The sequence below is a fragment of the Pungitius pungitius genome, chromosome 18 (assembly GCF_949316345.1).
Source record: "Pungitius pungitius chromosome 18, fPunPun2.1, whole genome shotgun sequence".
NCBI classification, from domain to species: Eukaryota; Metazoa; Chordata; class Actinopteri; order Perciformes; family Gasterosteidae; genus Pungitius; species Pungitius pungitius.
In genome coordinates, this window is record NC_084917.1 from 9,737,281 (window position 1) to 9,761,163 (window position 23,883).

Sequence of the window (23,883 nt, forward strand, 5' to 3'; positions counted from 1 at the left end):
CAACATTGTATACCTTGATCCTTATTTTGTGTAAATGTCTTGTGACATTTGTTAGTTTTAGCTGAAAATGCTATAAACATCAAGGAAAACACTCACATGTACAATACAAATTAAACAAAGGGCCTAGGGCCAAGTTTATTAAAGTACCAAGAGGTTTAAAAAATTAAAAACTTCTGCCTTCTTAAACCTCTTCCCTTCTGTTTGGATCGGGTTGTATCATTGCACGTCTGTTCAGGCTATGGCTGTCGTTCTGCTCTACAACAGAAGGAGAGATGCTGTGTCACTGTTGTTGAACCAAGACACCCCCTCCCCTCTCTGCTGCAGTGAGGATAAGATGAGTAGGTTTAACCATGTTTTTTGTTTTTATAGATAAAATAGAACAGTTTTATGCAGTACAAGTCCACATAAGCACACTGATGTTACTTTTTAGAAACTTAACTTTGATGAATGTCACTGTAATGAAAAGACCAACAAAGGTATTGTTCGTTTAACATGTCTTTTTGTGACCTTCCCACCTGTCTGTGTGTAGCTCCTTTAGCCTTACACTCATCCCCACGGATCCTGTAGGTCTTATTTCTTGCCGCTGCAGTCGAGCCGGAAGAGTTTTGGCAAAGCGCTTGCGTCAGAGCTCACTGTCCTGCTATAAAAGCTCAGGCTGCTGCAGCAGCAAGCAGTCGAGGCTGAAGCCTGAGCCCGCTGAACACCTCCACACATACACACACATACACGCAAACACACACACACGCACACTTACGCACATACACCAAAAGGAGAGGGAGACCAGCTGTACTCCTGAGCCATGAGTAGCATCGGATATGACCACTTCTACTCCGCCTCGCCGTCCAGACGCTGGTATGTGGAGGCCCCCCCTCGTGTCGCCGTGAGCAGGGGGAGGACGCACTCCGTCTACTCCTCCCATGCCTCCCCACTGTCCTCCTCCCGTCTGCAGTACCCCTCTCCCGGGCGGGTGAGGTTCTCCTCCTCCTCCTCCTCCTCCTCACAAGCCGCCTCCCTGGAGCTGGAGCTTAGCCAGGCCGCCCAGATCAGCTCCGAATTTCGCACCGTGCGCACCCAAGAGCGGGGCCAGCTGCAGGACCTCAATGACCGCTTCGCCGGCTTCATCGAGAGGGTGCGTGAGCTGGAGCAGCAGAACCGCGCTTTGGAGGCAGAGCTGCTGCTGCTGAGGCAGAGGTACACGGAGCCGTCCCGCTTGAGAGCGCTGTATGAGCAGGAGGCCCGCGCCCTGAGAGCCGCTGTGGATGAGGCCAGGGCAGAACAACAGGCTGTCCTGGGACAGAGGGAGCAGCTGGAGCAAACCCTGAGCGCCTTGCAGGGTCGATATGAACAGGAAGGACTGGCTCGTGAAGAGGCCGAGGGCCGGCTGATGGACACCCGCCACGAGGCAGACGAGGCTGCCCTGGCTAAGGCTCAGCGGGAGAAGAGTGTCGAAGCTCTTCTACAGGAGCTGGCCTTCCTCAAGAGGGTTCATGAAGGTGAGGTGGTTGAGCTCGAGGCCCAGGTCCAGATGGGTGTGCAGGTGAGAGTGGAGTCTGAGGCCGCAGCTCCAGACCTCTCTGGAGCACTCAGGGACATCCGGTCCCAGTATGAAAGGCTGGCGGCAAAAAACATGCAGGCTGCCGAAGAGTGGTTCAGGGGGAAGGTGGGCTCCATGACAGAAACTGTGGCTCAGCACAGTGACGCCGTGAGAAACTCCAAGGAGGAAGCAGGAGAGTTACGACGCCAGCTCCAGGCCCGCCTGCTGGAGATCGATGCATGCCGAGGCCTTAACGAATCCCTGGAGAGGCAGCTGCACGAGATGGAGGACAAGCAGGATGCTGAGATGGATGCTATGCATGTCAGTAATGTATTCTAATGTGATCAATCTACTGTCAACCATCCAGATGTTTTCATATTTGGAGGTACTTACTTAAAGTATTTGTTTTGTTTATTGTGGTGTGGCCTTTTGTCCTTCCTTCTATTTAGGACACCATTGCAGAGTTGGAGAGTGAGCTGAGGGGCACCAAACATGAAATGGCCCGCTATCTGAAAGAATACCAGGACCTTCTGAATGTCAAGATGGCACTGGACATTGAGATTGCCGCGTACAGGTGAGAAGCAGCAAAAGTGAACACATATATTGGAACTAAGCTGGACTATTACATACAAGTTTATTTCTATGCTCAAAGACTATTATCAGAGTTTAATAAGTAGCTCACTTCCCATTACTTGCAGTGCTCATCACCTTTATTTTCACTAACTTCCACAGGAAGCTGCTAGAAGGGGAGGAGTCTCGTTTCAGTGTAGGAGGGCCTGCGAGTATGTCCTCTCTCTACAGCCACAGCCTCTCAGCACCCTCCATCGCCCGGCCCTTCCTCTCCAGCCTGAGCTCTGGCCCCTCCTACCTGATGACATCACTCCTCTTCAGCTCCAGCTTCAGCACCACTGAGGGGCTCATCTCTTCCAGCCACGCCCAGCAAGCAGAGGCCAGCCCACCTGGGGAAGAGGAAGAGGATGTAAAGGAGGAAGAGGAGAAGAAGGAGGAAGAGGGAGGAGAACAAACAGAGGACACCAAAGAGGAAGAGGAGAAGGAAGAGGATGACGGAGGGGACGAGGAGGAAGGTGATAAAGATCAAGCAGATGAAGAAGAAGCTAAAGGAGATGAAGAGGCTGAGGGAGGAGATGAGGAGGCCAAGGAGGGAGAAGAGGGTTAGTGCATTGATTTTATGTTCTGTGATTTCTCAATTCAAAATAAATGATAAAGTCTGGACCACACAATATAATAAATGTATCATTCATTGGTGCAGGTGATGAGAAGGAGCAAAAGGAAACGGTGACAGATGCTGCCAAAGATGAGGAAGAGAAAGAAGACACAGGAAAAGCAGAGGAGTCTGAGGTGAAAGAGGAAGCCCAACAGAAGGTAAAAACAGAAATAGGCGATGACAAAGATGGGGATGCAAAAGAAGAAGAAAAGACGCCAAATGGCCAAGGAGCCAAAAAGGAGAAAGAGGAAGAAAAAGTAACCAAACCGGAAGCTGCAGAAGAAACAAGCACAAAGGGCAAAAAGTGAGACAGAATCTTCCGAAGACTTCAACCATGACTGTGCATTGGCTCGATAGCCAGTCGCGGCATTAGATGCTATCCTCTTCAATCCTCAATGGTGCTCAATAAAACAGTGCAAGCGCCATTTGCAGCAACAAATCAAGGTTAACTGCTTGCCAATATTAAGAGTAGTACATAAAGGCCTGTTTGCATACTTCCTGATGAGTATAAAATGTGTAATTGCTGATTACAAAGGGGAGTGTGAAAATTTGGTGGTTTAATAAACCCCTCTTAAAGCATTGTGTGTCATTGGTGTTTTGCTTATTAAACTATAAACAAGTCTTGATGTAACTCTTAACGTCACTAGCCACTGTAAACCTTGTGTTATCACATTACCACCAGTGTTTGGTGAGAAATGTCTTCACTAATTCCTAATTTCCATGTCAGACAATTACAAACACTGTCACTGACAAATAATAAACCAATTCAAGAGTGAAGCAGATCCCATAAAAACCCTCCCACTACTGAAATCCCCCAAAAAGAAATTCTAATATTTGTGGGCTAAAAAAATTAGTAGCTGCGGAAAAACAAGATATGTTAATTGTCTCGCATACCCTTTAGTTTCACTTTTCCATCATCTTGGAATTGTAGCTCTGATAATAATTTGGTGCTTGCAAACACAAAGTTTAATGTTGTACAACTAGAGCCGTGTTTAAAAATCTATATTTTGTCACAATGCAGGGGGCTGCCGGAAGGAGGACCCAAACACATAGCTCCACACAACGAAATGCTTTAATAAATCGAAATCAAAATGCCAAGGGGCAAAACGCAGACGGGGACCATGAACTCACAGGCAAGACATTCAATGACACGATAAGGGACAAATGACACACAGGGCTTAAATAGACTGGGAGGGTGCAGGTGATTGGACACGGGTGGAAACAATCAGGGACACTGCAGACAATCACAGAAGTGAAGCTAACCCAGGGACACAAGGCATGAAACTACAAAATAAAACAGGATACAAACCAAAACCAGGACAATTTGTTAGATTTTGCATTCAAAATTGCTTCAAATGTGGAACTTTCTTTCAGAAAATATTTGTATTTTATACAATATAATATATATATATATATATTTTTTTTTCCTCATGCAGAAGTCAAAGGTGTTTTGAATGCATATATTTTAATCACTGTTAGAATTATTGAGAAAACTCTTTTAATAGTACCTAAAATATTCAGAAATATTTTTTTTCGATGTACAAATGTAGGCATTTTATTTTGGAAAATCAGTAAAAATGCCTCTCAGTACTGGTCAGAGATGTCCTGAACCCACATACAGGAGTCATTGACAATTTTCATAAAACCTTTCAATACTTGAAGACTTTTTCTCTGTACAAACACAGGAATTTTACATTGGAAAATGTCTCAATTGGTACAGTAAACTGTTATGTTAAGTAGTTTATAATTATACAGACCGGTCTCTCTTCTTCCATTTTTCTCAAACTCTTGAACATGCTATCTTTAACCAACTCCCCTATATCTCCACCGTAACAACCTCCTTGACCCCCACCAGTCAGGCTTCAAGCCGGGCCATGCTACAGAGACCGCTCTCCTTGCTGTCTCAGAGCAACTCCACACTCCTAGAGCCGCCTCTCTCTCCTCAGGCTCTGCTCTCTCCCTTTTCTCATCTTACCTTGATGGCCGCACCTACCGGGTAACTTGGAGAGGATCTGTATCGGAACCTTGTCCTCTTACTACTGGACTTCCTCAGGGTTCCGTCCTGGGTCCCCTCTTCTTCCTACTCTACACCAACTCTCTCCGCTCTGTCATTCGCTCGCATGGTTTCTCCTACCACAGCTATGCCGATGACACACCAACACATCCTCTCCTTCCCTCATTCACTCACTCACTCACACGGATCGCTGCCTGTCTGACTTACATCTCTCAGAGGATGTCTGGAAGTCGCTTTGGATAAAAGTGCCAGCTAAATGACATTTAGCTGGCACTTTTAGTAATGTAATATTTTCTCTTTAACTCACGGACTTTAGGTAATATATTTTCTCTAGGCCGTTTCAATGTGTTTAGCGTAAAAGTCATATTGGTTCACTAAAATGTGTCTGGTAAATCGACCACTGAAAGCTTGCTGAGTTGTTTGCAGTGCATTGCAGCATGTGTAATCACTAAAGTAAACAGTACGTAATGCCGCTCTCATCATGTGGATTGCATTCTTTTTGTAGACAATCTAAGGCAAGTGATAATTAATATGATAACTCTGATGTGAAACTGATGATGTCTTGAAACAATATAACCCAAAGGCTTGTTTGCACCCACTTGCATTAGATTCCTGCTTTTACCCAAACTACAGTTTGCAATCTGTTTCATAATCACATCTTAATCTTCTCTTCTCTTCGGATGAGAGACCGTCCACACAAACACCCACTCAAGCACATTATCCTCTGACGCTTGGCATCAACCAGCATCTGCTCTATTTTACTCCCTTGGGTAGATATTACGTTTAGAGATTCTGCACCAGCAAACTCTTTGCATCAGGTATGATGCTAAAAAGTTGATGCAGAGTATTTCTTTGCACTATTTTACTGTTGACAAAATGTAAATAGCCCAAAGCTGAAAAAATATGTATTTCAGCAATAACCATCAGCCAAAAAAGGAATCCCATTCTTTTAACATGGTCACCATTAAAGAATTCTGTTTAATTTTGGATTAGATCAATTACATTCCTAGTTGATCATTATAGTATTAAATTATTATTATTGATTTTCCGATTCACTTTTCCAGAAAAAATTTCACACCTGCTTTTGATGATGACCGTATTTTTGTCGGATTGTTAATCATAAATCTTAATTCCATATTAAATCCGTCAATTTAATGTGGCCTCTAGAACTTCATATGGTTAAGCATTGAATTCATGAAGGTAAATATGTAGGTAAATAAATAAAGAGTCAGAAAAAGAAAATATGTGTCTGTTGTATATTGACAATAAATGCAGTTTGAAACCAAAGCCACTCATTTATTAACTTAACATTTATTATGAGGCTCTTTTCTGAGTTGTAATTCCAAACATTCAAAAACTACCTACTCTTCTGCTTTTTAAGCGAACATAATAATACATTCATATAAACGACAAGAAACAATCTCTGTTTTTACATCATTGTGACATTTATTGAGCAAATGCTGCTGGGGATTTGTAAATTGTAGTTAAGTCACGGGATTGCAAAACGTAGCACCTCATTCATTTCTGTATTGAACTTTAACTGGATCTCCCCTCTCATTAGCTAGCATGCGGAGACCCCCCCTCACCTCCGAGAGCTCCTGTCTCACTAGCCCCTCACCGCGGCAGCAAAGCCCCTTTAAAGCTGTCACTCAACATGCAATTCAGAAATTAATTTAAGCTCTAGCTGTATGATGTTTTTTCTCTTGTAATGTTAGTTCTGAGGTGATTTCTTAGTCCGCTCATTCTCCCTCTATCACCTGCTTAATGGACTGGGTGGAGCGCTTCTCTGTCTTCTTGGTGGATACCAGCTTATCCTGCACCACCTCTTCCTTCATCGTCTCGGTCACAGTGACAGATTTGGTGATGGGCTTGGACTCGTCTTCTAAGTTTTGGTGACCACCACTTTCTGGTTGACGTCTTCCTTGACGGGACTTTCATCCACCCCGTTAGCGATCACGCCGTCATCTTTTCCTTTGTCCTTCTTCTCTTTCTCTTCTGGGCTGCTCTTGTCTTCGTCAACGTTCTTGGCATCATCTTTCTTTTCCATGTCCTTGTCATTTATTGGGTCTCTCTTTTCCTCTGATTTCTTATCAGCAGCTTTTGGGACCTCTGACTTGGCGGTCTTTGGGGATTCAGCTTTTGGAGATTCTGGTTTTGAGGAGTCTGACTTGGTGGACTCTGTTTTTAAGGAGCTGGGTTCTGGGGATCCAGGCTTTGGTGAGCCTTCTTTGGGGGACTCAGATTTAGGAGAGGCAGGCTTGGGAGAATCAGATTTAAGGAAATCGGGCCGAGGTATTTCAGATTTAGGGGATAAAGCTTTATGTATTTCAGAGTTGGGGGATTTAGAATTTGGAGAATCTGGTTTAGATTCCTCTATTTGGGAAGCTTCTTCCTTCTTAGCATGTGGCTTTGGAGCTTCTGCCATTTCAACTTCTGGGTCTGCAGCTTTTGACTTTTCAACTTCTTGCTTTGAAGCTTCTTGCTTTGAAACTTCTGGGTCTACAGCTTTTGACTTTGCAACTTCTGGCTTTGCAGCTTCTGATTCTGCAGATTCGGGATTTTCCACTTCTGGCTTTGCAGATTCTGATTTTGCGACTTCTGTCTTTGCAACTTCTGGCTTCTCAACTTCTGGCTTTGCAACATCTTCCTTTGCAACTTCTTGCTTTGCAACCTCTGCCTTTGTAGCTTCTGACTTTGCATCTTCTGACTTTTCAACTTCTGGCTTTGCAGCTTCTGACTTTGCAGATTCTGACTCTGCAGCTTCTGACTTTGCAGCTTTTGACTCTTCCACTTCTGGCTTTGCAGATTCTGATTTTGCGACTTCTGTCTTTGCAACTTTTGGCTTCTCAACTTCTGGCTTTGCAACATCTTCCTTTGCAACGTCTTGCTTTGCAACCTCTGCCTTTGTAGCTTCTGACTTTGCAACTTCTAGCTTTTCAACTTCTGGGTCTGCAGCTTCTTGATTTGAAACTTCTGGGTCGACAGTTTTTGACTTTGCAACTTCTGGCTTTGCAGATTCTACAACTTCTATCTTTGAATCTTCTGACTTTTCAAGTTCTGGCTTTGCAACTTCTGGCTTTGTAGATTCTTGCTTTGCAACATCTGCCTTTATAGCTTCTGACTTCGCAACTTCTAGCTTTTCAAATTCTGGGTCTGCATCTTTTGACTTTTCAACTTCTGGCTTTGCAGATTCTGATTTTGCGACTTCTGACATTGCAACTTCTAGCTTTTCAACTTCTGGGTCTGCAGCTTTTGATTTTTCAACTTCTGGCTTTGAAGCTTCTTGCTTTGAAACTTCTGGGTCTACAGTTTCTGACTTTGCAACTTCTGGCTTTGCAGATTCTACAACTTCTATCTTTGAATCTTCTGACTTTTCAACTTCCAACTTTTTAACTTCTGACTTTTCAACTTCTGGCTTTGCAGATTCTGCAACTTCTATCTTTATAGCTTCTGATTTTTCAACTTCTGGCTTTGCAACTTCTGGCTTTTCAACTTCTGGCTTTGCAGATTCTGACTTTACAGATTCTGGCTTTGTGACTTCTGACTTTGCAGCTTCTGACTTTGCAACTTCTAGCTTTTCCACTTCTGGGTCTGCAGCTTTTGACTTTGCAATTTCTGGCTTTGCAGATTCTGCAACTTCTATCTTTATATCTTCTGACTTTTCAACTTCTGGCTTTTCTACTTCTGGCTTTTTAGATTCTTGCTTTGCAACATCTTCCTTAGTAGCTTCTGACTTTGCAACTTCTAGCTTTTCAACTTCTGGGTCTGTAGATTTTGACTTTGCAATTTCTGGCTTTGCAGATTCTGCAACTTCTATCTTTATAGCTTCTGATTTTTCAACTTCTGGCTTTGCAACTTCTGGCTTTTCAACTTCTGGCTTTGCAGATTCTGACTTTACAGATTCTGGCTTTGTGACTTCTGACTTTGCAGCTTCTGACTTTGCAACTTCTAGCTTTTCAACTTCTGGGTCTGCAGCTTTTGACTTTGCAATTTCTGGCTTTGCAGAATCTGCAACTTCTATCTTTATATCTTCTGACTTTTCAACTTCTGGCTTTTCTACTTCTGGCTTTTTAGATTCTTGCTTTGCAACATCTTCCTTAGTAGCTTCTGACTTTGCAACTTCTAGCTTTTCAACTTCTGGGTCTGTAGATTTTGACTTTGCAATTTCTGGCTTTGCAGATTCTGCAACTTCTATCTTTATAGCTTCTGATTTTTCAACTTCTGGCTTTGCAACTTCTGGCTTTGCAGATTCAGACTTTACAGATTCTGGCTTTGTGACTTCTGACTTTGCAGCTTCTGACTTTCCAACTTTTGGCTTTGCAACATCTATCTTTGCTTCTTCTGACTTTGCAACTTCTGGCTTTGCAACGTCTATCTTTGCTTCTTCTGACTTTGCAACTTGTGTTTTTTCAATTTCTGACTTTTCAGCTTCTTGCTTTGCCACTTCTGGCTTTGCAGCTTCTGATGTTTCAACTTCTGGCATTGCAACTTCTGCCATTGCAGCTTCTTTCTTTGGAAGTTCTACTTCTACAGCATCTTCTGCTTTCCCATCTCCTAACCACTTCACACATTTTTCACTTTCTTTGACTTTGTCTGTCTTCTCTTTTTCCTCATTCTCACCCCTGCTTTTGATTGCTTTGTCCCCGCCTGCATCTTTGTCCTGATCACCATCTTCCTCTTCAGCACCAGCTTCTTGTTCTCCTTCATCCCCTACCTCCCCACCTTCCCCTTGTTCAGGCTCATTTTCCTCTTCCTTTTCTTCTTCTTCCTCTCCATTCTTATCACCACCTTGTTCATCCGCCTCTTTCTCTTTAGTGGATTTGCTGAAGTTAACTTTTCCCTCAGTGGCGGCTACAACTTCCTCCATGTCATCTCCCTCTCCCCCCTCATCCTTACCCTGCTCTTCCTCCCCCTCATCTCCACCACCTCCAAGCGTGGCAGACAGATCCTGTGCTATTTCCGCCAGGACCTCGTCGATGTCTGACTTCTCATGCTCTACCTTTACCTCTTCGATGATCTCTTCCACAAACTTGTGATGCACTTTCAGCTTGGGAGGGTCTGATTTAGGCTTAGAGTCTTTATAGGAGGTCACATGAAGATAAGGGAAAGTGCTGAAATGAGTTTCCTCACCATCAAGAAGTTTCCTAAGGACAGGGTACCGTTTTCATGAAATGACAGCAAATGTTATTTCTGGCATGAAAAAAAACAATTCCATATCAGCATATAGGCTACCTGTATGCAGCGATCTCAATGTCCAAGGCCATCTTGACATTGAGCAGGTCCTGGTACTCGCGCAGGTGACGAGCCATCTCCCATTTGGTGTTCTTGAGCTCATTATCCAGCTGGTGAATTGTCTCCTGAGTAAAAAAAGGAACCGTACACGTAGAAAGTGGATTAAGTGGTGAACTACCAAGACTGGAAACAGCTTTCAAACATATTGACCTTTAAATTTAACTGAAACTATGTAGATTTAGCCTTCTCTTATTAGCTTGTACATTTGCTGCTGCAGTGTTTCCGTGTAACCATTTCCATACAACTGGAGAGTAATTTTTGAAGAAAGTCAGCGATGTGATTATGACGTAGCTGAAAATGTGTCAACACAGGAAATTAACTGTGATTTAGTACATTAAGTCAGTTTGCTTAGTCCCTTAGGTAAAAAAGTTAAATGGAAAAATTCTGTGTATTTGAAAATCTATACATCGCTCATACCAACTCATCCCCCGATCAAGGCATTTTAATGATTTAGTTAACTAAATCATGAAAGAAGCATCATATCAACAGTTTACGCACGGCTCCGTAGCTGTTTCCTACCTGCAGACTGGACAGATCGCTGTTGTGCCGGTCCTCGATGTCATTCAGCTGCCTCTCCAGTGAGTCTCTTGTCCCGCGGATGGACTCCAACTCCACCGTCTTGGACTGCAGCTGGCGGCGATAGTCGGTTATCTCATCGCGGGCGGACTTGATGGCGTCCTTGTTCTGGTCTGCAGCCTCGGTGAGCTTGGAGAACCGGCACATGAACCAGTTTTCCACCTGCTGCAGGTTCTGGTTTGAGTGGCCCTCGAGCTCACAGCGGATCTCCCGCAGAGCCTCGGTGATGTCCGTCTTCTGGAGGTCTTTCCTCTCCACGGTCACCTGAGACGCCTGGATCTGGGCGATGAGGTCACTAACCTCTTCCTCGTGGTTGTTGCGGATGAAGGCGATCTCGTCCTGCAGCGACTGAACTTTCTTATCCAACTCAGACTTCACCAACTCTGAGTCGCCCGTGTCCTTCTTCAGGACGCGGATTATGGCCTCCGTCTCCTCCCTGATGCGAGCCTCTTCTTCAAAGCGGTCCCTGAGCCGCTGAATGTCCTCCTCGATGTGGTCGGTGTCAAGCTGGATCTGCGCCTTGTCGTGGTGGATCTGCTCCAGCATGGAGCGCAGCTCCTGCAGCTCCTGGTCGTAGTGGTTGCCCAGCTCGGAGCGCGACACCTGCTTCTGTCGCAGTGCGTGGATCTCCTCCTCGATCTGCTTGTTCTGCTGCTCCAGGTAGTGCACCTTGTCGATGTAAACGACAAACCGGTCGTTGAGCCCCTGAAGTTGCTCTTTCTCGTTAGCGTGCCTGTAGTCTCCGTTCAGCATGGAGGTTTGACCATAGTCAACGCTGTCGCCGGAGCTGTGCACCGTTGAGCTGTACATTCTGGACACCGGCATGTTCACGCTTCTCTTGTAGGACGAGGTCACGGTGGAGCCCGGGCTTGCTCGGGACCGAGACTGGGAGCGAAAGCCGCTGGACGGGATACCGCCGGAGCGGCTGTAGCCGTAGCCGGTCGTCCTGGTATCCATAGTTCTCCTGAAAGGGCTCCCGACTGTGTCCAGAGGGGGGAGTTATGTGTGTGTTATGTGTATGTATGTGTGCGGGTGAGTGCTGTATGACTCTTGGTGAATGAGACCTCCAACGCCGGTGCCTTATATATGTGAGGCTCTGTTGCTGAAAAGGCAAGCCCAAGCAGTTCTGTTTTGCCCATAGATCGAAGGGAGGGGGCTGAGCATCACCCTATTGGTCCAGTGTCCCGTGCCGTCTGGACTCAATGAGGTGCAAGCGCTACATGGGAGTCTGATTCAGAAAGATATCTATCTAGATGAATAGGTTAATAGATAGTTATCATTACAATGTATTTGATCAAAGAAGCAACATATACCCTGAGTAAGATTGGGGTTTCTCTATTTATTTTTTATTTTTTATCTAACAAAACCATCCTCTTTCCAATCCTTTTTTTTCAGCACCAAGGACAGAGATCAGCAAAACGTCGGTCAGCTGTTTTCCTCGGTGTGAACAATTCCCCTGGTAAAATGAAAGCAGTATTTTCTTACAGATCAATCAAGTACTATAAATACACAAACTTGAATTACCACGTGATAACTTTTGGTTTGTAGTTTAAGGGAAGATTTTCCCTTGTCACTTGAAGTCTAAACACCCAGGAGGAGAACCAAGTGATCCTGTGATTGTTGGGGCAGGAGTTTGCATAATGTTAAATGAATTGTAGTGATACCTATTAATTCATGTATTACTCATGTATGAACAAGTGCAACAGTGTAATGCTTGCACTTATTATTATTAGGCAATTTCTGATTGGTAATATACAATAATAATTTAAAACTTTAATGTCGGGTCCAATATAATATTCATTACATAATAATATTCATTCATTGATTGTATAAAAAGAAACTAAATGGAATTTAGTTATTCTGACTGCACTTGAGTGAATAAAAAAATAAAAAATGTTCTTTTTATGCAGGGAAATGTCGTCCTGGGACATTATCTGTTTTACGGGGGAACACATGATCTTATCTTAAATTGTGATAGCTTCACTATGAAGTGTTTCGGCATTTTTTGCTCTTGTTAGGTCTATGCACACACTTTTCCTTCAGCTCTCTTTGGGATCTTAACTATCAGAGGCAAATTTCCATCCATTTGCTGAGCCATTGTCCCTCTAAACTGCATCGGTGGGGCTGCCCAGCTAGTGGCTCCCCCTCAACGACGGCCTATTGATCTCCCATCCATCTTGTCGCTTCACTCTTATCTCAGATCACTGTGGTCAATGTGATAATGATTGCTAATTGGTAGAGGGATGCAGCAAAAACAGCTGCATTTGTGCATTCTAAGAATCCTTACATCCTTCCAAGTGATTTTTCATATGTAATTTGTCCACTTCTTTAATTAAATATCTGGGATAGATAACTACGGCACCTTTTAAAAATGCTGCTTGTAATGGATATAGCATGTGAATAGATAACCTATTGGGTTTCTGAACACAATAGGTTATCTAAACACTGAATCAGACATTGGACACCAAATCACCTTTTCTTGCCCCATTTTTTGGCTTTCAGTTGCAAATTTAGTCAACTAATGCATCGAGGATGGTCCATTTTAAATCGACCCGAGACAAAAAGGCAGACAGAGAGAAAAAAAGAAAGAAAACTCCTACGCTCATCCCCACCGATCCTGTCTGTCTCATTTCTTGCTGTTGCTGTGAAAGTCTATGGAGCCGGTAATTGCAGAGTTTTGGGGAATCGCTTGCATCAGAGCTCATGTTCCTGCTATTAAAGCTCAGCCTGTGCCCAAACACCAAGAGGAGAGGGAGACCAGCTGTACTCCTCAGCCATGAGTAGCATCGGATATGACCACTTCTACTCCGCCTCGCCGTCCAGACGCTGGTATGTGGAGGCCCCCCCTCGTGTCGCCGTGAGCAGGGGGAGGACGCACTCCGTCTACTCCTCCCATGCCTCCCCGCTGTCCTCCTCCCGTCTGCAGTACCCCTCTCCCGGGCGGGTGAGGTTCTCCTCCTCCTCCTCCTCACAAGCCGCCTCCCTGGAGCTGGAGCTTAGCCTGGCCGACCAAATCTGCTCCGACAGACAATTACGAACACTGGCAGTGACAAATAATAAACCAATTCATGAGTGAAGCAGATCAGAGAAAAGTCCTCTCAACTCTAATCATACAGTAGGTTGCAACTTGAGCCCTGTTCGAAAAAAATATATATATTTATTTTAGTGCACCTATATGGGGACATCCATTGCATTTAAGCAGCCCATATCGGGAGAGCAATATTATTGTTGTCGGACAAAATCTGATTTTCAAAATAAGATGTCAGCAAAGCGTGTTCACAAATTGCATAATGTGGAAAAAAGATTTTGTGATTAATGCTGACATTTCGTATAAAACTGGTTACCTGAATTCTGTGAGTAAAAGAGAAATGTGACATAAAGAACTGCTACGAAAAATAAAATTGAGAGATCTTTCCAAGTATAAGTCCAGTATTTGTTCAAATAAAGAGCTAATTTCTAGGGTTTTCAAAGTTAAATTTTTAATAAATACTCATGTATAAATACTCATGTATGTGTGTACATCACTGACTTCACAAATCTGTTGAATTTAAAAGTTAGCATACAAGTGAAAATCAAAAACTTAGAATATCGTGCAAAAACTCATTACTTTCAGTAATTCAACCTCAAAAGGTGAAACTAATATATTAATATATAAAAATAAATAAAGGCTTGAAATATCTCACTTTGCATGTAATGAGTCTGAGTAATGAGCTTTTATCTTACAATATTCTAATTTTTCGAGTTTCACCTGTACTAAAAACAAATTCTGTAAATGTGTAATCATGGAAGTCTTTAACACATACAATCGTCATCGTGTGGAATTACTAAATAAAATCACCTAGAATTTTCCGATATGTTTGATTATACTAATGTAGAGCATTTGCTTTAGTAACTCAATACTCAATAGTAACTCATTAGTCATTAGAAAGTGGAGACAAACAGCACGCATTATTATACTTTGATGTCAACAAAGGACCACAGCTGCTCTTCAGCTAAATCTACATAGTTACTTAGTTGCAGTCCAGGTTTAAATGTGTCTAAACTGAGACAAAGTGACTGATTGCTGCACACAGTAGACAAACGGTATGCGATTATTTACGGTTATTGCATGCTTTTTGCAGACGAAATAAGATAAATTATGATTATAATGATTGCTCTGATGTGTTTGTCTGTTCTTTTTTATAACCCTGTTTACATAACAGACACTTATTGAATCTGATCATGTCTTGATTTTTTTGGCCACTTACCTTAAATTCCTGCTTTTCCACAGACACACAAAGTTTGCAAAAACATTGATGATCTTCTCTAATGTGATGAGAGACCGTTCAAACAAACACCCACAGAAGCACATTATCCTCTGACACCTGGCATCATTCGGCAGCTGCTCTATTTTACTCACTTGGGTAGATATTAAGTATCTGCATCAGGTCTGATGCAAACAGCCTGGTGGTGGGTTTAAATGCAGATGCATTTAAGTATTTCTTTGCACTTAGCGATAGCATATTTTACGGTTGACATAATATAAATAACACAAAGTTGAATGCATTTCTTTCAGCAGTAATGATGAGTAAAAAATGTCCTCATCATCAATTATTTATCAAACTCAATTTTGTGAGCTGCTTTTGTTAATAAAATTATTTTGTTCTGATAAATAATCATACATCTTAATGCAGCATTTTAATGAACAAATTCAGGTGGCATCTAGAACTTCATTACTTATTGTTAACTATACTGATGTGATATGACGTAAAGTACACCAAGCAATCATATTAATGTGTTAAAAAACATACAAGAAACCATCTCTTTAACTTCATTATGACATTTATTGAGCAAATGCTGCTGGGAAATTGTTCATGATGAGTAAAGTCATGGGATTGCGAAAAGTAGCACCTCATTCATTTCTGTATTTAAATTCAAGTTCATCCTATGCATATAAGAATGCACAAATCTAATTAGTTTATGGTTTATTTGTTTTTCAGTTGCAATCCGGTGAACATAACAGACACTGATAAAAAGCATGTTTAAGGCTCGGAGCTTCTTGAGGATTGTTAAGCTTTAACTGGATCTATATGTTCATGTTTTTATCATATTGCTGCTTGTTTTTTTTTGGCTCAGTTGTTACCATCACATGTCAAGTAAGGCTTCTTCAGTACCAGTACAGCAAGTGCCTGTGTGGAGGAACCTTCCCACCTGCTTGTCCCACACCTACACCCCCCCACCCCCCCGCCCCCTACAGTCTTATTACAGTGTGTTTCTACCATACATACAATTGTGAGTAAAGTTCTCCCCTGTCTTTAGCTAGCATGCAGAGGCCCCCCCCCACCCCCATGAGCTCGCCGTGAACTGCTAAAAGAAAGAAAAAGAGGATAAAATGTCCCGCTAGTTCATTGCCGCATTGGCAGCGATGCCCGTTTAAAGCTGTCCATCAACATGCATTTTTGAAATTTATAGCGTTTAACTTTTGGCTTCTCTCTATGATTCATTTGTATGTTTGCGAGTGGTTATCTTTATTACATCGCTCTAGCTGTATGATGTTTTTTTTTTTGTAATGTTAGTTCTGAGGTGATTTCTTATCTCTGCTTCTTCTGCTCCGACCCAGAGTCCGCTCATTCTCCCTCTGTCACCTGCTTGATGGACTGGGTGGAGTGCTTCTCCGTCTTCTTGGTGGATACCAGCTTCTCCTGCACCACCTCCTCCACCTCCTCCTTCATCGTCTCGGTCACAGTGACAGATTTGGTGACGTGCTTGGACCCGTCTTCTCCGGTGGTAATCGTTTCCACAGTTTTGGTGACCACCACTTTCTGGTTGACGTCTTCCTTGACGGGACTTTCATCCACCCCGTTAGCGATCACGCCGTCATCTTTTCCTTCGTCCTTCTTCTCTTTCTCTTCTGGGCTACTCTTGTCTTCGTCAACGTTCTTGGCATCATCTTTCTTTTCCATGTCCTTGTCATTTATTGGGTCTCTCTTTTCCTCTGATTTCTCATCAGCAGCTTTTGGGACCTCTGACTTGGCGGTCTTTGGGGATTCAGCTTTTGGAGATTCTGGTTTGGAGGAGTCTGACTTGGTGGACTCAGTTTTTACGGAGCTTGGTTCTGGGGATCCAGGCTTTGGTGAACCTTCTTTGGGGGACTCAGATTTAGGAGAGGCAGGCTTGGGAGAATCAGATTTAAGGGAATCGGGCCGAGGTATTTCAGATTTAGGGGACGCAGGTCTGGGTGATTCAGACTTAGGGGATGCAGGTCTGGGTGATTCAGACTTAGGGGACGCAGGTCTGGGTGATTCAGACTTAGGGGATGCAGGTCTGGGTGATTCAGACTTAGGGGACGCAGGTCTGGGTGATTCAGACTTAGGGGATGCAGGTCTGGGTGATTCAGACTTAGGGGATGCAGGTCTGGGTGATTCAGACTTAGGGGATGCAGGTCTGGGTGATTCAGACTTAGGAGATGTAGGTCTAGGTGATTCAGACTTGGGGGATTCAGCCTTTGGAGAATCTGGTTTTGATTCCTCCATTTTCGGAGCTTCTTCCTTCTTGGCCTCTGTCTTTGCAACTTCTGTCTTTGCAGGTTCTGGCTTAGTGGCTTCTGACTTTGGAGCTTCTGACTTTGGAGCTTCAGGCTTTGCAGCTTCTGTCTTTGGAGCTTCTGACTTGGGAGCTTCTGACTTTGAAGCTTCAGGCTTTGCAGCTTCTGTTTTTGGAACTTCTATCTTGGCTACAGCTTCTTCTTCTTTATCATCTCTTAACTCCTTGTCTCCTTTGTCGCTTTCCTTGGCTTTGTCCATGTTCTCTTTTTCCTCTTTTTCATCCCCGCTTTTGGATGCTTCGTCCCCACCTGCATCTTCATCCTGATCGCCATCTTCCTCTTCAGCAGCAGCTTCCTCCTCACCTTCGATGCTGTCTTTGTCTCCGGCTTTCTCTTTGTCAGGCGAGCCTTTAGACTCTGGAGCTTTAGAACATAAGACTGTCTCCTCAACTTCCTCCTCTCCCTCTTCCTCTTCTCCGTCTCCTTTATCACCTCCCTCCTCATCTTCAGCCTCATCTTCTCCTTCTTCCTCTTCCTCCTCATCGCCACCTTGTCCATCCTCCTCTTCCTCCTGAGTGGATTTGCTAGAGCTAACTTTGGCCCCTGTGGAGGCTAGAACTTCCTCCTCCACGCCTTCTCCCTCTTCCTCCTCACCTTGACCTTCTCCTTCCTCTTCCCCCTCCTCTTCCTCACCCTCATCTTCCCCACCTCCAAGCGTAGCAGACAGCTCCTGTGCTATTTCCGCCAGGGCCTCGTCGATGTCGGACTTCTCATTCTCAACCTTCGTCTCTTCGATGATCTCCTCCACAAACTTGTGATGCACCTTCAGCTTGGGAGGGTCTGATTTAGGCTTAGAGACTTTGGTAGGGGTCGGGTGACGATAAGGGAAAGTGCTGAAGTGGGTTTCCTCACCCTCAAGGAGTTTCCTGAGGAAAGCACATGTATACATAATGAAGGGTACCATTTTGGTTAAATAGCTGCAAATATTATTTATTTCTGCTATAAAAAAATGCCAATTGCATGTGAGCATTTAGGCTACCTGTATGCAGCAATCTCAATGTCCAAGGCCATCTTGACATTGAGCAGGTCCTGGTACTCGCGCAGGTGACGAGCCATCTCCCATTTGGTGCTCTTGAGCTCATTATCCAGTTGGTGAATTGTCTCCTGAGAAAAAAGTGAGGTTTGGTTAAGTACAATATGATGACCTTCCAAAGCAAATAAATAAAAATAAAATAAAACTATTACACTATTTTAGCCCTCTTATATTATTATACATATCTTTTATTTGCCTGTACATTTTTTCCGAAATGTATGCAATGTGCACCAAATCCTTTTGCCTCAACGCAATCATCTGACGCAAAACAATAGTCATTAATGACTGTTGTTCACAGCGTCACTCTCTCAAGGACAGCTCAATGCAGACCCAACTCCACACCCACCCCCAGATCTCAATGACGTAATGTAAGGACACAGCATCGACCCATGCCTCTGACTCAGCAATAGAGGGGAAGGGGGGAGTCTGCTGCTGCAGTGTTTCCCTTTAACCATTTGCTGACAATTGGAGAGTTATTTGGTAAGACGTCAGCGCTCGTAACGATGCGATCATTACGCAGCCGACAATGTGTCAAAACAGGAACGTAACTGCGATTTAGAACACAAAACCTGATCAGTTTTGGTTTAATGAAGTTTGCTCTTTTTAAGTCCCTTAGATGAAAATGTTAAGTGGAAAAAAACGTGTATTTCAAAATCTATACGTCGCTCATACCGACTCATCCCCCAATGAAGGCATTTTTAAACTGAATCATGGAACAAGTATCATATCAACAGTTTACGCACGGCTCCGTAGCTGTTTCCTACCTGCAGACTGGACAGATCGCTGTTGTGCCGGTCCTCGATGTCATTCAGCTGCCTCTCCAGTGAGTCTCTTGTCCCGCGGATGGACTCCAACTCCACCGTCTTGGACTGCAGCTGGCGGCGATAGTCGGTTATCTCATCGCGGGCGGACTTGATGGCGTCCTTGTTCTGGTCTGCAGCCTCGGTGAGCTTGGAGAACCGGCACATGAACCAGTTTTCCACCTGCTGCAGGTTCTGGTTTGAGTGGCCCTCGAGCTCACAGCGGATCTCTCGCAGAGCCTCGGTGATGTCCGTCTTCTGGAGGTCTTTCCTCTCCACGGTCACCTGAGACGCCTGGATCTGGGCGATGAGGTCACTAACCTCTTCCTCGTGGTTGTTGCGGATGAAGGCGATCTCGTCCTGCAGCGACTGAACTTTCTTATCCAACTCAGACTTCACCAACTCTGAGTCGCCCGTGTCCTTCTTCAGGACGCGGATTATGGCCTCCGTCTCCTCCCTGATGCGAGCCTCTTCTTCAAAGCGGTCCCTGAGCCGCTGAATGTCCTCCTCGATGTGGTCGGTGTCAAGCTGGATCTGCGCCTTGTCGTGGTGGATCTGCTCCAGCATGGAGCGCAGCTCCTGCAGCTCCTGGTCGTAGTGGTTGCCCAGCTCGGAGCGCGACACCTGCTTCTGCCGCAGTGCGTGGATCTCCTCCTCGATCTGCTTGTTCTGCTGCTCCAGGTAGTGCACCTTGTCGATGTAAACGACAAACCGGTCGTTGAGCCCCTGAAGTTGCTCTTTCTCGTTAGCGCGCCTGTAGTCTCCGTTCTGCATGGAGGTTTGACCATAGTCAACGCTGTCGCCGGAGCTGTGCACCGTTGAGCTGTACATTCTGGACACCGGCATGTTCACGCTTCTCTTGTAGGACGAGGTCACGGTGGAGCCCGGGCTTGCTCGGGACCGAGACTGGGAGCGAAAGCCGCTGGACGGGATACCGCCGGAGCGGCTGTAGCCGTAGCGGGTGGTCCTGGTATCCATAGTTCTCCTGAAAGGGCTCCCGACTGTGTCCAGACGGTAGCTCATCCGGTCTAAGTTGATGTGAGACGGAATAAGGGGGGAAGGGGGCGGCGTTGGGCGAGTTTATGTGGGTGGGTATGTGTTTGTGTGTGTGTGTGTGTGTGTGTTATGTGCGTTATGTATATGTATGTGTGCTGGTGAGTGGTGTATGGCTCTCTCGGCGAATGAGACACCCAACGCCGGTGCCTTATATATGTGAGGCTCTGTCGCCAACAAGGCAAGTCCAAGCAGTTCTGTTTGGCTCATAGATTGAAGAGAGGGGGCTGAGCATCACCCTCAGGCTGTCTGCTATTGGTGTGTGGTCCCGCTCCGTCTGAACCACGTGGGCTGTAAGCGCTACGTCTGATTAAGAAAGATATAAAAATGTATAGCCGTATAGTAAGGTATATAATCATCTTTACTATAGCTTTATTCAAAGAAGCAATATATACCTTTGAACAGTTTGAAAGAGTTTCTCCACTTTCTCTGAAATAGCGTGACTGATTCATGAAACAATCCTCGTTTCAGAACCACGGACAGCGTCAGTCAGCGGTTTTCCTCGGCTTGAGCACTTCACTGATAAAACGAAAGCTGTATTTTCTTAGAGATCAATGAAGTGAACTATGAATACATTAACTTGAATAACTACATAATACCTTGTTTTTTTACTTTAAGTTTAAGGACTGGGAAGACTTTTCCTTTCCTTTTCATTTTCTTCTTTTCACAACCAGGATTGTGTGGGCAAGGAGTATGTATTCCTCATTCGTGATTCAGCACGTGCATAAGTGTAAAGCTTGCAGGGAGATTATTATTCCAAACTCTGACTGGTAATGTATAGATAATTTAAAGCTTATTATTATATATTTTTTATTATTTCATTGATTCACAATTGGAATTGTGTTATTCTGGTTGAACTTGAGTGAAAATAAAATAAAATAAAAATTCAAACTTTGACTAGAATTGGATTTTCTTCTTATGCAGGGCAATGTTGTACTGGAATTTCTTGTTTTATTCGTACAGGGGAACACATGACCATCGCTTACATTCCCTAAGCTTTACTGTGTAGTGTTTTTGCATTTGTTACCCATAAAGGCCCACATATACACACCTTTTCCCCAGCTATCAGAGGGATCTTAACTATCAGAGGTGAAAAAAGTCTATTTGTGCAAATTTCCATCCATTTGCTGAGCCATTGCCCCTCTGAACTTCACAGCGTCAGTTGGTCCTTCCAGGCTATTGATCTCCCGTCCATCTGGACCCTTTCACTCTTATCTCAGGTCACTGCCATCAATGTAAAAAAAAAGATTACTAATTGGTGAAGGGATATAGCAAAAACAGCAGAATTAGTGTTTTCTAAGTGTCCATGGGTTTATAATCCTGCCAAAATAATCCCTCCTCCACAGGTGCAGTATAGGTTTTGCATACCGTGATTGACATACCCTTGTATTCCTTGTGAAACATGGTGCGAAGTAGCATTTGAATCAATGACCTTTTATGCGTTTCAGCAGTGAATCAAACATTGGCCATCAATCTTCAATCTCATTTTCTTGTCCCATCCATTGGCTTTCCACTGTAAGCTTTAGTCAAGCAGAGCTGATGCATCAAGCGTGCCCAATTTTAGATTTTAACCGACACAGAAAGGTAGAGAGAGAGAAAAATAGAATGAGAGCTAGACAGGGATGGAAGTGAGAGGCGGTCACAATTACATTCTACTTCTTGTGTATCGTAAATGCTTATTCTACAGTAGCCCCACCCACAATCTCCTGGCATGCTGACGTTACAGTGTCCTTTATCACTGCTCAGTGGGTTTCTCTCTAGGCCCTCCTGTATTTGGCAGGGTTTTTGTATGCATATATTTTAACAACCATGCCAAGTATTTTGCGGTGCTTCTGGATGCCCTTGGAGGGGCGGCGGTGATGGTTGTATGATGTACACCGGGGCGTGAGGGGTGTGTGGGTTGAGCAAAAACAGGGGAGTCGTTCAATATCACTGCTGGGCTCCACCGCACTGCAGAAGGGTTGGAGTGTTTTCAAATGGCACTGCAGTAGAATCAGCAGGAGCAGAAAAACCCACCTCGGTCCGCCGCAGCCTGTCCCAGCTGCAAACCTTCAGAGACCAGTCTGCCGAGAGCACATTCCCATCGGAGTGAGGTCAAGGCAGGAGGGTCTTTAGGTGACATGGTGCAGGGATGTGTTGGTGCATAATATTGCACGGCATGCTTAGTTTCCAGAAAGCAAGTGTGAATTAAATTACCTCAGAGTCCTAAGCGGCAGCTATGGCCCTTCAAAGTGAGACTTTGTATGTTTTAATAAGCAGCAGCCCATGGCAGTTGATAATGGTTATCTTATATATATTGAATATATATATAAGTCAAAACGCAAAGTCAGAAAACTTCAAATCAAATAGACTTGACACAACCACCTTATGAAACAGTCCTGGCTGAACTGGTCTCTTCGTTTCAGAACCACAGACATCGACTGGCTGAAAAACGTCCCTTAGTGAAATAACAGCAGCTATTCTTTGTGTTTTTTCTTTTCCTTTTTTTTACAGATCATTGAAGTGAACGAAGAATGTCTGAACCTGAACGACCACAGTCTGAATATTACTGTCCCAAAGTTTAAGGACCATGAAAACATTGCCATGTTTGCCTTGTCACCTGGACTTCTCACAGCAAGTGGGATACACCATTGATCCTCAACTTGTTTATGTGTGTTCAATGTTTGCTCCACTATGTGAGTGTTTCATGTTTCTGTGGTTATATAAATAAAACACATAGTATTAATTAACATGTTTCCTCACTTTACCTAGCTGTTCATTTGCTGTTAGCTCTCTCCAAAGACCCTTCTCTGTGTGCAGGGTGTGTGTGTCTACAGGCTGAGTAAGATGCTGCTCAGTAAGATGTAGAGGACAGTTTTAGGGCAAATGCTGGTGGCCAGACGGAATGACTTAACACATTTGCAACCAGGTGCTCGGGACACTGGTTTGAACAGTTTCTACGTTGCCCTCTTCATCTGTAGCTCTCTGTTGAGTTGTCTTTCTCTTTATCATAGCTGATCTTCTCTTCTTTTTCCACATCTTCTTTTTACCCTGATTTTTTCACTCTTTGTTGTTTACTTATTTTATTTTATTGATTTAATTTAATTTATTTTCATTTCATTTCTTTCCTTCTTCTAAGTCTGTATCTTTTTTTGCTATCGGATCCCATTCTTTCCATCTGTTCCAAGCTTTCCTCTAACTTCCTTTGTCCCACTGTCTCCTTCTTGCCTCCCCATCGTCTCTCTGTGCATCTCTGTCTGACTCCCAGTCACCATAATGTTCTTTTGTCACTGTAACAACATTATTGCTTTTCTGCTCTCTACAACCCTTAGCATCCATCTGCTGCACATGACATCCCATACCCTCAGTTAATCATAAGCAGTTGTCATGGAGACGTCCTTCACGGGACGCAGTACATAAAAAACGTAAGGCACCAAGGTGATTCCAATGCCCTGACGCACCAATACACCCAAGGCATTATGTGCTACTAGTTTCTTATATAATGAGCATCAATTAAAATACCTTGATACTAACTTTGTAAACCTTTGCTGATAAGATGTGTTTGAAAGGATTTACTACAAAATTGTTTCCCAGTTGCGTCATTATGAATGCGTTTGTACATGTTTGCACCTCATGTTACATGTTTGCATGTTCAGCTCCCTTGAGGTTTGTTGTGTATTGCTAAACATGTGTTTTCCCTGAGGTCTTCACTGCTCTGCTCAAGGACAGGTTGGCTGAGGAAATCTTTGTGCGGGTTGTCTGTCTTGTTCAGAGGAATGTATTTAGTTAAACCC

At 43.9% G+C, this 23,883-nt stretch overlaps 3 protein-coding genes across 3 annotated transcripts; 1 reads left to right on the top strand and 2 right to left on the bottom strand.

Moving 5' to 3' along the window:
- The first annotated feature begins 661 nt into the window (after positions 1-661).
- Positions 662-3,338, top strand: nefla (neurofilament light chain a). Its single transcript, XM_037484401.2, has 4 exons — positions 662-1,855; positions 1,984-2,108; positions 2,267-2,706; positions 2,805-3,338. Exons 1-4 carry the CDS (start codon positions 800-802, stop codon positions 3,065-3,067), a joined length of 1,884 nt encoding a protein of 627 aa, XP_037340298.2. The 5' UTR covers positions 662-799; the 3' UTR covers positions 3,068-3,338.
- Positions 3,339-6,202: 2,864 nt separating this feature from the next.
- On the bottom strand, positions 6,203-11,673 carry LOC119227025 (neurofilament medium polypeptide-like). The gene is given in 4 exon segments (XM_037485472.2): positions 6,203-6,658; positions 6,661-9,917; positions 10,006-10,130; positions 10,585-11,673. Coding segments are annotated over 4 exon segments (4,542 nt in total). The 5' UTR covers positions 11,599-11,673; the 3' UTR covers positions 6,203-6,512.
- Positions 11,674-15,444: 3,771 nt separating this feature from the next.
- On the bottom strand, positions 15,445-20,273 carry LOC119226430 (neurofilament medium polypeptide-like). Its single transcript, XM_037484400.2, has 3 exons — positions 19,022-20,273; positions 18,204-18,328; positions 15,445-18,090 (listed from the first exon to the last, which is right to left on the bottom strand). The coding sequence occupies exons 1-3, from the start codon at positions 20,078-20,080 to the stop codon at positions 16,248-16,250; spliced, it is 3,027 nt and encodes a 1,008-aa protein (XP_037340297.2). The 5' UTR covers positions 20,081-20,273; the 3' UTR covers positions 15,445-16,247.
- Positions 20,274-23,883: the final 3,610 nt, after the last annotated feature.